The following is a 15,201-nucleotide window of genomic DNA, read 5'->3' as shown; positions in this document are numbered from 1 at the left end:
AACACTCCGACGAAGGTAGAATTGCTATTCTCATCGTTTATGTTGATGACATAATTGTCACTGGTAATGATAGCGAGGAGATAACCTCTTTAAAAAAAATGTTTAGCTGACATGTTTGAACTAAAAGATCTTGGATCTCTCAAATATTTCCTTGGCATGGAAGTTGCTCGGAGTAAGGAAGGAATTTCTTTAACTCAGAAAAAATACATTCTAGACCTGTTACAAGAAACAGGTATGCTTGGGTGCAAGCCGGCAGAGACTCCAATTGAAGCTAATATCAAGTTGGGAGTTGAGGACGAGGAAGATGTTGATAGGGAGCAGTACTAGAGACTAGTGGGGAAATTAATCTATTTGTCTCACACTCGTCTTGATATTGCTTTTGCTGTGAGCATGGTTAGCCAATTCATGCATTCTTCTAAGGAAAAACACCTTAGTGCTGTTTATAGAATTCTCAAGTACCTCAAAAACACCCCTGGTCGAGGAATTCTCTTTAAAAAGGGGAACAAAAGGATGATTGAAATTTATATAGATGTAGACTGGGTTGGCTCTGCAATGGACCGAAGATCTACTTCAGGATATTGTACTTATGTCTGGGGAAATCTTGTGACCTGGAAAAGTAAGAAACAATCTGTTGTTGCAAGAAGTAGTGCAGAATCGGAATTTCGGGCTCTAGCCCATGGTATTTGTGAAGGAATTTGGTTAAGAAGGCTTCTGGAGGAGTTGAAGATCTCTTATTCCCTACCTATCAGATTATATTGTGATAATAAGGCTGCTGTCAGCATTGCTCAAAATCCTGTTCATCATGACAGAACAAAACATGTGGAAGTTGATCGTCACTTTATCAAAGAAAAATTAGAAGATGGTAGTGTATGCTTGTTATATATACCTACCAAGGAATAGACGGCAGATATTCTCACCAAAGGATTACTTAAGCCGACCTTTGAGGATTTGATCAGCAAGTTGGGAATGATCAACATATATCTCCCAACTTGAGGGGGAGTGTAGAATATTCTAGATTGTGATTTATCATTTATTGCTTTTTTGCTATCTGTTCCCTTATTTATTAGTGTCTCTTGTTATTGTAAATAAGTCTCTTAGTTTACTGTTGCTATTTATTGGTGTAGCTTACTGTACTCAATATAAAAAGGATCCATTAGGTCTCCATGAATTAAGAAATTAAGTTATTCAGTCAAAACTCTTCTTCTTTTCTACAGTTAGAGATATATGAAACGATTAATGTAACCTCATCCAATAGCTTAAGTTTTAGGGTTGAATTGGTTCTTTATATGGTATTAGAGCGTCGGTGTTACAGGTTCAATCCTCACGGCCCTCAATTTAATTAATAAGTAATTAAGTCTTGTGGAGTTTCTTAGCATAGGTAGGTGAGCCTGTGCATTGTCTACCCTTCAAGCTCAGTGGGCTCTCACATGAAGGGGCTTGTTAGAGATATATAAAACTATTAATGTAACTTCATCCAACAGCTTAATCTTTTGCGTTGAATTGGTTCTTTACAAAATATATATATATATATATATATATATATATATATATATATATATATATATATATATTTGGGTTCATTATTGCTTCTGTTTCTACAATGCTTGTCACCAACTCATGAATGGTTTTTTATCTAACATACACCATCATGCAAGAGTTCTTTAGGCTTGAAGTGCGGACAATATAAAGACCCACCTTACCTTGTGCTGAAATTAATTAATTAATTTATTTTTTTGAATAATGGAGGTAGACAATGATCAAACTCTTGACCATTTCGTCATGGAGGCTCTAATGCCTTGTTAATCACCAACTCTCCCAAAAGTTTAAGTTGTTAGGTGAAGATTTGTGAATGGTTTTATATCTAACAGCTAGTTGATAGGCATTTTATAATATGAAAGATTTCAAAAATAACTAGTATATGGTAAGCAAATTGGAATTTACTCGAAGATTATGCTTTAAAGATAAAACCTACTGGTCCACACCTTGGTTTATTGAGATGAAGATACGTTGCAACTCTTTTGTCCTTTTTTGCTTGTAAATAATTTTGGTTAAAAGTTAAAACATTCAGAAAATTAATTTTCCAACTGTTTTGCTAAGTTTCAGATGTTTTTCGTGCAGGAATTTTTTATAAATAAAATATAAACTACTATGTAATATTTTACTTTAAAAAAATATATTTTATACAATATATAAGCAAAAATATTTACATAGAAGAAGTTTTATAATCAACAATTCAATCCAATCCAAAGTCATTCGTGGGATTATGGTGATTGAGTTTTTCCATAAAATATTGCTTTAATCAGATGGGATTATTCTCCAAACTGATTAGGTCAGTTTGGTTGGCATTGGCGAATAATAGGTTGAGCTTCCAGCCTACGAATAGTTGATGCTTTCGCGAGTTTGAATAGTTAGTTGTACAATTGACATCATTGCTTACTGCAGGGCAGCAAACCCGAAACTTCATTGAAGCTGTGGAGCAATATGGTCACTTGGGATTACGTACACTATGTTTGGCTTGGCGTGATTTAAAGGAAGATGAATATCAAGAATGGTCTTTGATGTTTAAAGAGGCCAGTGGTACCTTGGTTGATAGGGAGGTAAAGGGCACAGTTACTACTAATTTTATATGTTGTAATTCTAAAAATCGCTTTCTCAGTTTACTATCTTTGGACAGTGGAGAGTTGCTGAGGTCTGCCAAAGACTAGAACATGATTTTGAAGTTCTTGGTGTAACAGCAATAGAGGATCGCTTACAGGTGATTATTTGCCATATTTGAACATAGAGGTCTAATTTTTAGATAGCATCCTTAAACCTCAATAATTTTTTTTGAATTGCATCTACTTTTGATTGTTAAAGGGAAAAGGGGGGAAATTTACTGAAAGAATTTCCTTGTGGGTTTATATGATGACTATTATCATTTCTTTCTTACTTGATATTTTTCAGTATGGAGTGCCTGAAACAATAGAAACACTAAGAAAAGCTGGACTGAATTTTTGGATGCTTACTGGAGACAAGCAGAGTACTGCAATACAAATTGCCCTGTCATGTAATTTTATTTCCCCAGGTAGTTCAGATTTGAAATCATACAGAACATACTTCTAAGTGTTGTTCATATATACATTGAATTTGTTCATGTTTGTCCAAAGAATCAAGCAACTAAAGATTCTCAATATGCCCAGAGTAGCTCACCCTCTATCTCTGTTTATTCAGAGACAGACAAGCTTATGCGTGTATTTATCCCACTGTTCTGTTCACTGTGTATTTTTAGGGGAGTAAGTGTATAAGTAGTGAGAACTGAACCAATTGCTCAAAAAGAGAATCGGTGGTTGTTCTCAGATTTGTATCCATATGGTTTAATCACCGTCAACATTAACAACACCTTTATTCCAAACTAGTTGGAGTCTGTGACAGAGGGACCCAAATGAAAAGATTGAGGAAAAAAGGATAAAAATAAAATTAATATATATATATATAACACTATACATTAAAAAAATTGCAATAAACAATTAAAAAGAAAAATATAATAGAATAAAGTGAAAATAAAAATACATAAGAGACAAAAATACGTAAGAGGAAAAAAGAAAAGAATAAGAAAGTAAAATTAAATAAATTTTTTTTTAAGACATAGAGAGATAAAAATAAAGAAAAAAGAAGAAAATTCATAAATAAATAAATAAGAGAAAAAAATTGAGAGGAGAAAAGAGAGAGAAAAAAAGAGGTGAAGAAAGAAATAAAGGGAGATATAGGGGAAAAGTACTAAAAATGGACTATTTGGAACATAGGAAGAAAAACGAGTCTAACCCTTCAAAATGCTAATATTTTTCCTCCAATTCGTCCTAAGACACACTGTCCTTGAATCTATATTCTTCTCCATTAAGTCTTATTTTATTACCTTTTCCTAAGTAAGTTTCGGTTTATCTTTTTATCTTTTTGTGTCAAGCTCTTAGTAACAAACTTTTATTCTTACGAAGCACCTCAATCTATATTCTTTCATCTTTTCAACCACCGGTACTATTCCTACCTTTCGTCGAATATCTTCAATTCTTATCTTATCCATCCTTGTATGATCACACATCCACCTTAAATCCTCATTTTCGTTACTCCTTTTTTATGGTCATGTTGCCTATGTGCTGGCCAACATTCAACTCTGTGTAACATTGCAAGCCTTATTTCTGTTCTATGGTATTTTCCTTTTAGCCTAGGCAGAATTTTGCGGGCACACAAAAACCCTGATGCATTATGCCATTTCGTCCACCTTGTTCTGATTCTATTATTTACATCTTTATTAATCTATCCATCTTTTTGCCAAATTGTCCTAGATATCTGAAAGAATCTTTCTTAAGTACCTCTTGTCCAAGCAAATGCACGGAATCTTAGTCTCCAACTCTTGCTAGAGTAAACTCATACTTCATATACCCAGTCTTTCTCCAGCTTAGAGTAAATCTTTTAGATTCCAATGTACTTATCCACAATTCTATTTATCTGTTAACATCAGCCTTAATCTCATCAATAAGCACAATATCATAGCAAAAAACATACACCATGACACTTCCTCTTGGATATCTTTTGTTAGTTCATCCATAATTAGAGTAAAGCGATAAGGATTTAGAGCATGACAGTAGTGTACACCTACCATGATAGGAAAATAACTTGATGTTCCATTACAAGTTTTCACGCATGTAGTAGCACCATCATACATATCCTTGATCGTCTCTATCTACTTTGATGGTACTTTTTTCTTCTCAAGAACCCATCATAGAACCTTTCTTGGAACCTTATCATATGCCTTCTCAAGATCTATAAATTTAAGTCATTCTTCTCTCAATATCTTTCCATTAATTGTCATATCAAGAAAATGACCTCCATGGTACATCTTCTTGGCATAATCCCAAATTGATTTACAGATTCCTTGGTCTCTCTCTTCAAGCGATGTTTAATAACTCTCCCGCAACTTCATAGTATGGCTCATAAGCTTAATAATGCCTTTATAGTTCGAACAGTTCTGAATATCTTTCTTGTTTTTGTAAATAGGTACAAACATACTTTTCCTCCACACTTCAGACATTTTATTTGTTTGGAGGATCTTATTGAAAAGATTTGTCAACCAACTTATTGCAACATCTCCCAAGTCTCTCCATACTTTAATAGGGACACCATTGTATCCCAAAGCTTTATTAGTCTTCATCTTCTTTAAAGCATCCTTTACTTTATGTGCTTTGAAAGCATATTAAAGTAGCTAATTCACCTTTCTTTAACTTCTGTATCTCTTATCAAAAGTTTTTGATTTTTATCCTTGATGCATCTAACCTAGGTCAAGTCTTTACTTTTCTTATCCCTTATTTTAGCAAGTTTATATATACTTTTTCACCACCCTTGCTCCCAAGATCTCTGTACAAATTAGATAAAACTTTGCCACTAGCTTCTCGCACCGTTTTCTTAGCATTTTTTCTTGCCAATAAACTTCCGCAATTTCTTATCATTAGGACATTTATGCAAACATCTAAAACAATCATTCTTCTATTTAATTGCAACCTGCACCTCTTCATTCCACCATCACATTTCCTTTGTTTGAAAACCATTCCTTTTGCTTTCTCCTAACACCCTCTTTCTCACTTTTTGGATACATTTAGCCATCTCGTTCCACATTTCATTTGCTTTTCCATCAAATTGGTCCTTCATGAACCATTCTTTCCTTGAACTCTTCTTGTTTTTTCTCCTTTAGCTTCCACCATCTTATTCTTGGGTTCTAAGCGCTCTTCCACATTTTATGTACTTTGTTTAACCGAATCTCTAGAACTACCAGTTTATGTTGCATAGCTACACATTCTCTAGGGTAGACCTTACAGTCAACACATGGGCTCAATCTTCTCTTCTAGCAAGAAAGAAATCAATCCAGCTATTATTTTGGTCACTATGATACGTGATTATATGTGACTCCTTTTTCGAAAAAAAGTGTTCACTAGCATTAAATCATAAACTAGTGCAATGTTCAAGAATCTTCGCTAGCCTCATTTCTCGTCCCATAGCCATAACCTCCATGAATTCTATCAAAATCTCTATTATTTTTACCAACATGCCCATTTCAATCTCCTATGAAAATCTTCTCTTCCCAAAATTGGTTCTTATTGGTTAATTGTATAAAGAACCAACCCAAAAGCTTAAGCTATTGGGTGAGGCTACATTAATGGTTTTATATATCTCTAACATACACCCTCATATTAGAGTCCACTGGGCATGAAGGGTGGATAATGCACAGGCCCGCCTATCTGTGCTAAGAAATTCCATAAGAGAAAGTAGGGGGCAATGAGGATCGAACCCAGGACACGAGGCTCTGATACCATGTAAAGAACCAATTCACCCAAAAGCTTAAGCTGTTGGGTGAGGCTATATTAATGGTTTTATATATCTCTAACAAATTGCAATCCAATTTGGGGGCATAGACACTAAGGATATTCAAAATTAAATCACCCACTACAAGCTTAACCAAAATAATCTTGTTGCCTTTTCTTCTGACATCAACAACCCTATTTTCGAAACTTCAATCAACTATAATCCCATTTTTACTCTTGTTTAAATGCAATATAATCATTCCATTTTCGAAACCATGTTCTGCAAAAGCATTGATTTATATCTTCTCTCAGACTATCAAACAACTCTTTGATAATTGGAAAGATATAAAAGGTTAAATCCAGGAAATATCTAGAATACCTTATTTGAGTTTGAAAATACTTCAAGTCCTAGTCAGGATGCTCCAATGACTGAAGCTTCTGGTTGACAGTTTGGGCTACCAACAAAAAACAAAAAGACCATTGTGTTTCAGAAAAATTACAAAATAAGTGCCTTACCAGTTATTAGGTTCATTTCCCTTTAGAAGTTTGATATACGGGTTATACTTATTCTAAAATGTACTAGTGAAAATATTCAGCTTCTCCATAGAAAAAGGAAGTCTCCTTGGGACCAAGAAAAGAATTTCCATTTTGTCCCTTGAACCTGCTCACCTGGTTGGGACATTTGGTTGTAGGTTCACGGTAGGGTGTTTAACACCACATCCCTTTCCTATTCCCTTTTCCCCGTCCCCCTCCTTGCCTTGGGCCCCTTAGTGGGGATTCCCTAGGCAATACTCTAGTGGTGGTACTCCCCTATGCCCTGGCTGGGTCTAGTACAAAAAAAAAAATGCCATTTAATGATATTACAAATTTTCCATACCTGAGCTTTTCCTGCTGTGTAGCCAAATGGTATCCAGAAATACTAATGAGTGTGGTAAAATCTTAGAATAGATAAAAGAAAAAAAAAATACATAATGCATTTTGCTATAATCATATTATTTACTTTCCTATTGTGCATATAGTCCCAATTTTGAAGTACTGTTGCTTCAGAACTTTTGACTACGTGATACTCACTCTCGAATGAAGTTTGGCTTTTAATACAAGAGTTAAGAATTTTTGTTTGGCGGAAAGAGCAGGTGGGTGGGTGTTCGATGGTGTTACCTATGAATATCTGATGAGCTTCGATATTGTTTTTCGGTATTTATTATTTGCATCTGAATTTTCACTGTCTGATTACTTTTATGCATTCTTCTTTGAAAGGTTTTAATTTGCACTAATCATTTATTGTTTTTATTTGCCCTCCAAAACTGATAGAACCCAGGGGACAGCTTTTATCGATTGATGGCAAAACAAAGGATGAGGTTCATACAAGTTTGGAGAGAGTGCTTCGTACAATGCAGATAACTGCCTCAAAACCTAAGGTCCTGCTTATACATTATGTCCTTATCAAACTAGAATCCAGTAATTGGAGAGCTTTGCTAACTGGATGTGCCTTTTCTTGTTTATTCTGGTTTTTGTGTTGTGGTTTCTGTTATTCCTTTCTCTTACACTTCTCTAATAAATTTCTTCTCTCATCTTAAAAGAAGAATTAAAATTAAATCCAATGATAGGTTGATTTGATCTTCATTTTGTGTTCTGCAATCCATTTAATTATGTTTTATGAAGTATTGTAATAATAAGTAATATATTAAAATATTCTGGAAGTATAATATTGATTATTGAATTACCTATAGCTGGCTCCTGCAAACATGTGGGAATTGTAATTCTCTGAACAAATTGTATTCATAGATTGCACTAGACATGTATATTGGAAATTTTAGAATCATGGTATTTCTTTATCTTTCTTATATAATTTTCCTTGAAAGGGTAATTATAAAAGGATGGTTAAACCCCACTTCCTCATTTGCAAGCAAGGGCAAAAACTAATACCACAGTTGCAATAGACAATAATGTGTTGCCTCAGACCTTTCAGTCAGAAAAAGGAAACAAAGATTAAACTGTACAACCCTGAATGAGTTGTTAGTTGTTACGTTTATGATGTTTGTCTCTTCATTTGTCTTTAGTTTTATTCCAGATTCATAGGAAGTCACTTGTTCAATATGTTCTTTATCTCGTTAACACCTGGGTGGTAGGTACAGTCCAGCAAGTCATGTATATGTTTTAACTAAAACCTTTTGAGTCCATCTTTACTTGTTTCTAAAGTATTTTTGAATTTGATATTTTGATGGAAAGGAATTAGATTGACGGATGGTTTCTTAGAATAGATTGGAGGAAATCTATTAGTATTGTGGAGGGATAAATCCATTTTTCTTCCTATGTTTCGGACAGTTCTTGTTTGGTCCTTTTTTTCCTATATTTTCCTTAATTAATTAATTAATTTAATTATTTTCCTCTCTAATTTATTTTTCCCTTTTATTTATCTATTTTTGTTTTCACTATTTTTTTCCTTTTATTTTTCTTTCTTTTTTCTTTGTTTTTACTATCTATGATTTTCCTTTTATTTATTTTTCTCTTATCTATCTTTATTTTCACTTTATGTTTATTCCATTCCAGATGGTTTCTTTTTAGTTATTTTCCTCTATATATCCCTTTATTTATTTCTTTGCCTCTCCTTTTTTTTATTTCTTTCCTTTCTCTTTTGTCCTCTCTATTTTTCTTCTCATATTTATTTATTTATTTTTAATTTTACTTTCTTGTTTTTTGTACTTTTTTCTCTTTTATATTTTTCTCTATTATTCATCTTTATTTTCACTTTATTTTATATTTTTTGAAATGATTTATTGCTATTTTTTAATTTCTAGTGTTACTTATATATATATATATATATATATATATTTAATTTTAATTTTTTTCTCTCAATCTTTATATACTTTTCATTTGGGTTCGTCTGCCACTAACCCGAACTATTTTGGTATAAAAGTGTTATTGATGTTGCTTATTATATTTTTTTTAATTCTAGTTTAATTTTTAAAATTTTCATTTATTTATTTATTTTTCCCTTCTTTTCCCTTGATTTGGGTTCACCGACCACCAATGCCAACTATTTTGAGATAAAAGTGTTGTTTATGTTAATTTTGATGGAAAGGAGTGATGAGAAGGATAACTTGTTTTGTGTTAGCTAGTATGTTTACATGTTCAATTGAACTGGTTGCGTCTATTCATTCATTGGATCAAGATAATTTAAAAGGGTTCGAAGTTCATATTTTTGTTGTTCTTATGCTTTCTCAAACAGGATGTGGCTTTTGTTGTTGATGGCTGGGCTCTTGAGATTGCACTTAAGCACTACCGTAAAGCTTTTACTGAGCTGGCAATATTATCTAGGACTGCTATATGTTGTCGTGTGACGCCATCGCAAAAAGCGCAGGTATATTTTACAACTTTATATGCATATAATTGGGGTTGTTTAAATAATTTATGTAATCCTTTTTTATTCATTCTTCCTCCCTGTTGTAAACTCCTAGCGTACAGGCTTGTGCTGTCTTGGTTCCATTTTAATTAACTTTTACCTTAGCAGAAAAATAAGGAAAGCTAAGATAGATATCTTATATTACCTAAAATTGACTCCGTTCAGCTGTTTGTTTTTTAGCATAAATGAAGTTTCCTCTTCATTTCTATGTTTTGCACCATTTACACATCCATCTCAAAAGGTACAAGACGGCATTCGTTATCCAAAATCAGCGTTACCAATGGAGTCCCTTATTATATGAGCAAATAGTGTGTGTGTGGTTTCTATCTCAAGTCTCCCCCTTCTCAAACTGTTACGTTTTACAGAAAACAACCCAAGAATTATCACAATCAGCAGAGAAAATAGAGACACAACCACTCTTTTGTATCATTCAGATGCAAAATAACGCTCATAAACAGAGTTTGATTCATCTTAAAGGAAAGTTACATCAAAACTAAACCCAGCAAATTACAATGGAAATGAAAAGATAACAGTGAGACAATTATAGAGGTCCCACACTCTCCTAAGCAATTGCTTCTTCCATATCCAGCCTGCCTCTCCATTCCTTCCCACGCTCTATATAACCAACTCATGGCACAACATGCACTAATCAGTTAAGGGGTATTCTTGTGACTTCCTACTGCTGACGTGGCATTATCATCTGAGAGCTGCTCTTCTGAAGCATTTGGGCCTTGCTTATCTTTGATCCATACACGTCTTGCTTTGTCCCTTGTGTACATCTTGGGCCTGATTGTATCAATACTCCCCCCATTTGTACAACCTTGTCCTCAAGGTTGAATTGAGGAAACTGACTGTTGATAACTGTAAATTCCTCCCACGAATTTTCAAATGTTGGTAAATGACACCATTTAATCAACACTTGAACTGTGTTTTGGACAGAACGCCTCACACCCAAAATAGCTTCAGGTTCCATTTTTAATTCCCAATTATCATTAAGGACCGAGGGGAGAGGTTGGATAACAGCAGCTGCCTTGACTGCCTTCTTAAGTAAACTAACATGAAAAACAGGATGTACCTGACACCCAGATGGGAGATGTAAACGGTATGCTGCCTCCCCAACCCGCTCCAGCACTTGGTAGGGACCATAGAAACGTGGGCTAAGCTTCTCATTGATGCGTCTGGCAATCGTTTTAAGACGATAGGGTTGGATTTTGAGGTAAACCCAATCCCCCACAGCATATTGGACTTCTCTGCGGTGTTGGTCAGCAAAGTGCTTCATGCGATCCTGTGCCTTGAGGATGTGATGCTGCAGATCTTGCAAGATGACATCCCGCTCTGCTAATGATTGGGAGACAGCATCAACCGAAGGAATAAACGTCCCACACTTGAACAAAGTAGGTGGATCTCTGCCATACAAAGCTCTAAATGGGGTCATGCCCGTTGTATCCTTGAATGTTGTATTGTACCAAAATTCAGCCCAAGGAACCCATTTGGGCCATTCCTTGGGTTTAGTGCAGCAAAAACAGCGTAGATAGGCCTCTAAACAGCGGTTAACGACCTCCGTCTGGCCATTGGTTTGCGGATGATACGCTGTGCTATAATGGAGCTTGGTAGCTGCACACTTGAAAAGTTCAGTCCAAAAGTGACTTAAAAATACCCTGTCACGGTCTGAAGTGATTGTAGCAGGAAAACCATGTAATCGTACGATCTCCTTGACAAATAATTCAGCCACTTCCTTAGCCGTATAGGGATGTTTGAGGGGAATGAAGTGAGAATATTTGGTGAACCGGTCAACTACTACCAACAAGGTATCCACTCCCCTTGATTTTGGGAGCCCCCAATGAAGTCTAAGGAGATATCTTCCCAAACTTGAGTTGGAACGGGTAGTGGCTGTAACAGCCCAGCCGGAGTCAGATTGAGGGACTTACACTGTTGACAGATAGCACAACCTGCGACATACTCCTTTATATCCTTCCTCATCCCTTCCCAATAGACTACTTCAGCCAACCGTTTGTAGGTGCGAAAGTACCCTGAGTGTCCACCAACCCCAGAATCATGGTACTCTTGCAATAAGGAAGAGATAAACTGAGAGGACTTTGGGAAAACCAACCGTCCATTATAAAAGAGCTTCCCTCCCTTCCTGGAGAATCCCTTATGCGCATCAGGTACGATCAGCAAGTCCTGGAAGATCCCCTGCAGCCTTGCATCGTGCTGTATCTCTTTTTCTAACTCATCCAATTCAGACCACTGCACTGTAGATAAAGCTACAAAAATCATTTGTCTAGACAAGGCATCAGCTACTTGGTTATCCTTCCCTGGTTGGTATTGAATTTCAAAGTCAAACCCCATCAGTTTTGATATCCATTTCTGTTGATTTTCACTCAGGATGTGCTGCTCAGTAAGGAATCGTAAGCTCCTTTGGTCTGTCTTGATGATGAAATGATTACCCATGAGGTAATGTCTCCATTTCTTGACTGCAAATACTATGGCCATAAGTTCTTTCTCATAAACAGATTTGGACTGAGCTTGAGTAGAGAATCCTTGACTCATAAATGCAATCGGTTTATTATCCTGAGTGAGGACTGCTCCAATCCCCTTCCCTAACGCGTCAGTGACAACTGTGAATTGCTTGCTGAAATCTGGTAAAGCTAACACCGGTACTGAGCTCATCATCACTTTCAATTGTTGGAAACTGTCCTTTGCCTCCTTATTCCATTGAAAACCATCTTTTCGCAATAACTCCGTAAGTGGTTTTGCTACTTTCCCATAATCCTTCACGAACTGCCTATAATATCCGGTTAGCCCCAGGAAACCTCTCAACCCTTTGACACACCTGGGTTTCGGCCAAGCCACCATGGCTTTTATTTTTTCCGGGTCAACTTTGACCCCTGCAGCAGACACACAGTGTCCTAAGTACTCGATAGAACTCCTGCCAAAGCTGCATTTTTTTTTATTTGCTACTAACTGATGCTGCCTCAATACCCCAAAGATGGTTCTCAAATGACCCAGGTGTTCCCCCTTATTCCTGTTGTATATTAAAATATCATCAAAAAACACAAGGGCAAACTTCCTCAAGAATGGGCGAAGGATTTCATTCATCAGAGCTTGGAATGTAGAGGGAGCATTGGTCAAGCCAAACGGCATGACCACATACTCATAGTGGCCTTCATGCGTTCGAAAGGCTATTTTCGGGATATCTGCTACCCTCATTCTGATCTGGTGGTACCCAGCCTTTAAATCCAGCTTCGAATAAACCTGTGACCCGCCCAACTCATCCAGAAGCTCATCCACCATTGGCATAGGAAACTTGTCTGGTATGGTAATCTTGTTTAAGGCCCTATAATCCACACATACTCGCCGACTCCCATCCTTCTTCTTAACCAGAATAACAGGACTCGAGTACGGACTTGTGCTATGACGTATCATGCCATTTTTTAACAGCTCAGCTACCAACAACTCAATTTCAGTTTTCTGGTAATGGAGATACCTGAATGGACGGATATTGGGCACCATGCTCGCTGGTTTGAGGTGTATTGCATGATCAATTGCTCGGGCTGGTGGCAGCTCTTTGGGTTCCTGGAAAACCTCCGCGAAGTCAGAAAACAACGGCCCAATCTCAGCCCACTGTGCTTCTTCCTCCCGAGCCTCTTCTTCAGTGGAGCTGACAAAAAATCCCTGTGCCTGATTCTTTAAGGCCTTAGTGATGGATCTGTAAGAAGCCTCCGACCTAGACAGTGACGGATCTCCCTTAATGGTTGTCTCCTTCCCCCTCTCTCCATATTTAAGAGTCATCTCTTTGAAGTTTGCTTTAATTTCCCCCAATTGAGTGAGTCATTCTAACCCCAACACTACATCAGCGCTACCCAATTCAAAGAGATACAAATCTTGTTTGATTTGTGTCCCCTGAATATTGATGTCGACCCCGTAGCACACCCCTTTGCACCCCACCTTACATCCATTTCTGATTTCTACCTGATAAGATGGAGTATCAGTTATGTCCAGTCCCAATTTTTCCACCACCTCTTTTTTTATAAAATTGTTGGATGCCCCACAATCCACCATGACCACCACCTGCTGATCCCTGATCTCACCCCACACCTTAAGTGTTTGGCTTGAAGAGAGCCCTAATAGGCTTTGTCGAGAGAGTAGAAGCGGTTTCTCCAACTCACCAGTGTCCACAACCGGAACCTCCTCAGCTTCTTCTCCTTCTTTCTCACCATCTTCCCTAATTTCATCGTCCACCAACAGCAAATGCAACTGACGGACCTGGCACTTGTGGTTGGAGTGCCAACGATCCCCACACTTGAAGCACAACCCCTTGTTTTGACGATCACGCCATTCCGCGGTTGACAGCCTCCTCACCTGACCGGAATCGTTTTCTACGGTACGGATCTCAGTACCTGGGGTCATCGTCTTCGTGTTCTCTCCTTCGCTAGGGCTCCCACGAGCTGCATTCCCTTGACCCACACTCGCTTGGCTGGATCCGGTAAACGATTGGTTTGAATTAACCCTGTTGCTCGCTCCTGAGGTTGCGTTTTGGGCTGTCCAAGACTTATTCTCAGTTGGGCCAGCATTTCTTGTTTGGCCCACTGAAAACCGGTTGAGTCCAGTAGACCAATTTCGCCCCAAAGGCCCTAGTCCCTCTTCCTTCCAAGTCGTGTTACGTCTCTCCACCTTGATAGATAGCTTCATCATCTCTGTAAGACTGAGCTCCGGCAACATAAGCAATTCTTCCCTGATACTGGTACGAACTCCGTTGAGCCATGCTCCTTTGAGCAGATCTTCATCTTCGAAATGAAAAGCCCCAACCATCTTCTCAAATTGGGCACGAAAATCAATCACGCTCCCGTCTTGTTTAACGGTGTACAAGGCCCTGTATGGGTTGTCCAGGGCCTCCGATTGAAACCGACTGAGTAGTTCTCGCCGGAAAACTCCCCACGTCACGTTTGGATGGCTTGCCTCCCACCAATGGAACCAGTGAAGAGCCTCCCCTTCCAACACAACCAACACCGAATTTACTTTCTCAGCCTCGGTGACCCCATTAACCACAAAATAACGTTCCACTTTACTCAACCACCCAAAGGCATCCTCCCCTGCGAATGTGGGAACCTCTAGGTGTCGGTGAGGAGGTCCATTCATATTAAATCTCCTCCCGTTCCTTCTTTCGTAATGACCTGAACCCTCCTCCTCATCATTTTCTCCGTCGTGAGATTGTCCGTGTCTCCTCGCAGCCAGCTCATCTAACCGACGGAGTATATCGGTTATGCCCAATTCGTTTGCTCCCAGTCTACGCAGCAGCTCGTCATGTCTAGCGTCACTTGCGTCTAACCTCAACAGAACTTCTTCCTGCCTCGCACACCCTCTGCGCAATCCTTCCTCAATTAAATCCATTCGATGTTCCATTTGTCGCGTGATTACCATACCACAGAGCTCCAAGATCGGAGCTCTGATACCAATTTGTTACGTTTT

At 37.6% G+C, this 15,201-nt stretch overlaps 1 protein-coding gene across 1 annotated transcript in view; it reads left to right on the top strand.

Moving 5' to 3' along the window:
- The window catches only part of LOC133300107 (phospholipid-transporting ATPase 2-like), a 44,862-nt gene that overhangs the window by 23,374 nt on the left and 6,287 nt on the right, over positions 1–15,201 (top strand). Inside the window, exons 14-18 of the mRNA XM_061499602.1 lie at positions 2,443–2,597; positions 2,675–2,755; positions 2,944–3,064; positions 7,641–7,747; positions 9,559–9,690. Coding sequence (XP_061355586.1) covers positions 2,443–2,597; positions 2,675–2,755; positions 2,944–3,064; positions 7,641–7,747; positions 9,559–9,690 — 596 coding nt within the window. The remainder of the gene's footprint in view (positions 1–2,442; positions 2,598–2,674; positions 2,756–2,943; positions 3,065–7,640; positions 7,748–9,558; positions 9,691–15,201) is intronic.

Source organism: Gastrolobium bilobum, unplaced genomic scaffold (assembly GCF_033153095.1).
Source record: "Gastrolobium bilobum isolate Gb01-03AN ecotype WA unplaced genomic scaffold, APGP_CSIRO_Gbil_v1 utg13108, whole genome shotgun sequence".
In the NCBI taxonomy this organism is placed as follows: Eukaryota; Viridiplantae; Streptophyta; class Magnoliopsida; order Fabales; family Fabaceae; genus Gastrolobium; species Gastrolobium bilobum.
The sequence above is the reverse complement of the archived record's forward strand: the minus strand, read 5'-3'. Positions and strand labels throughout refer to the sequence as shown.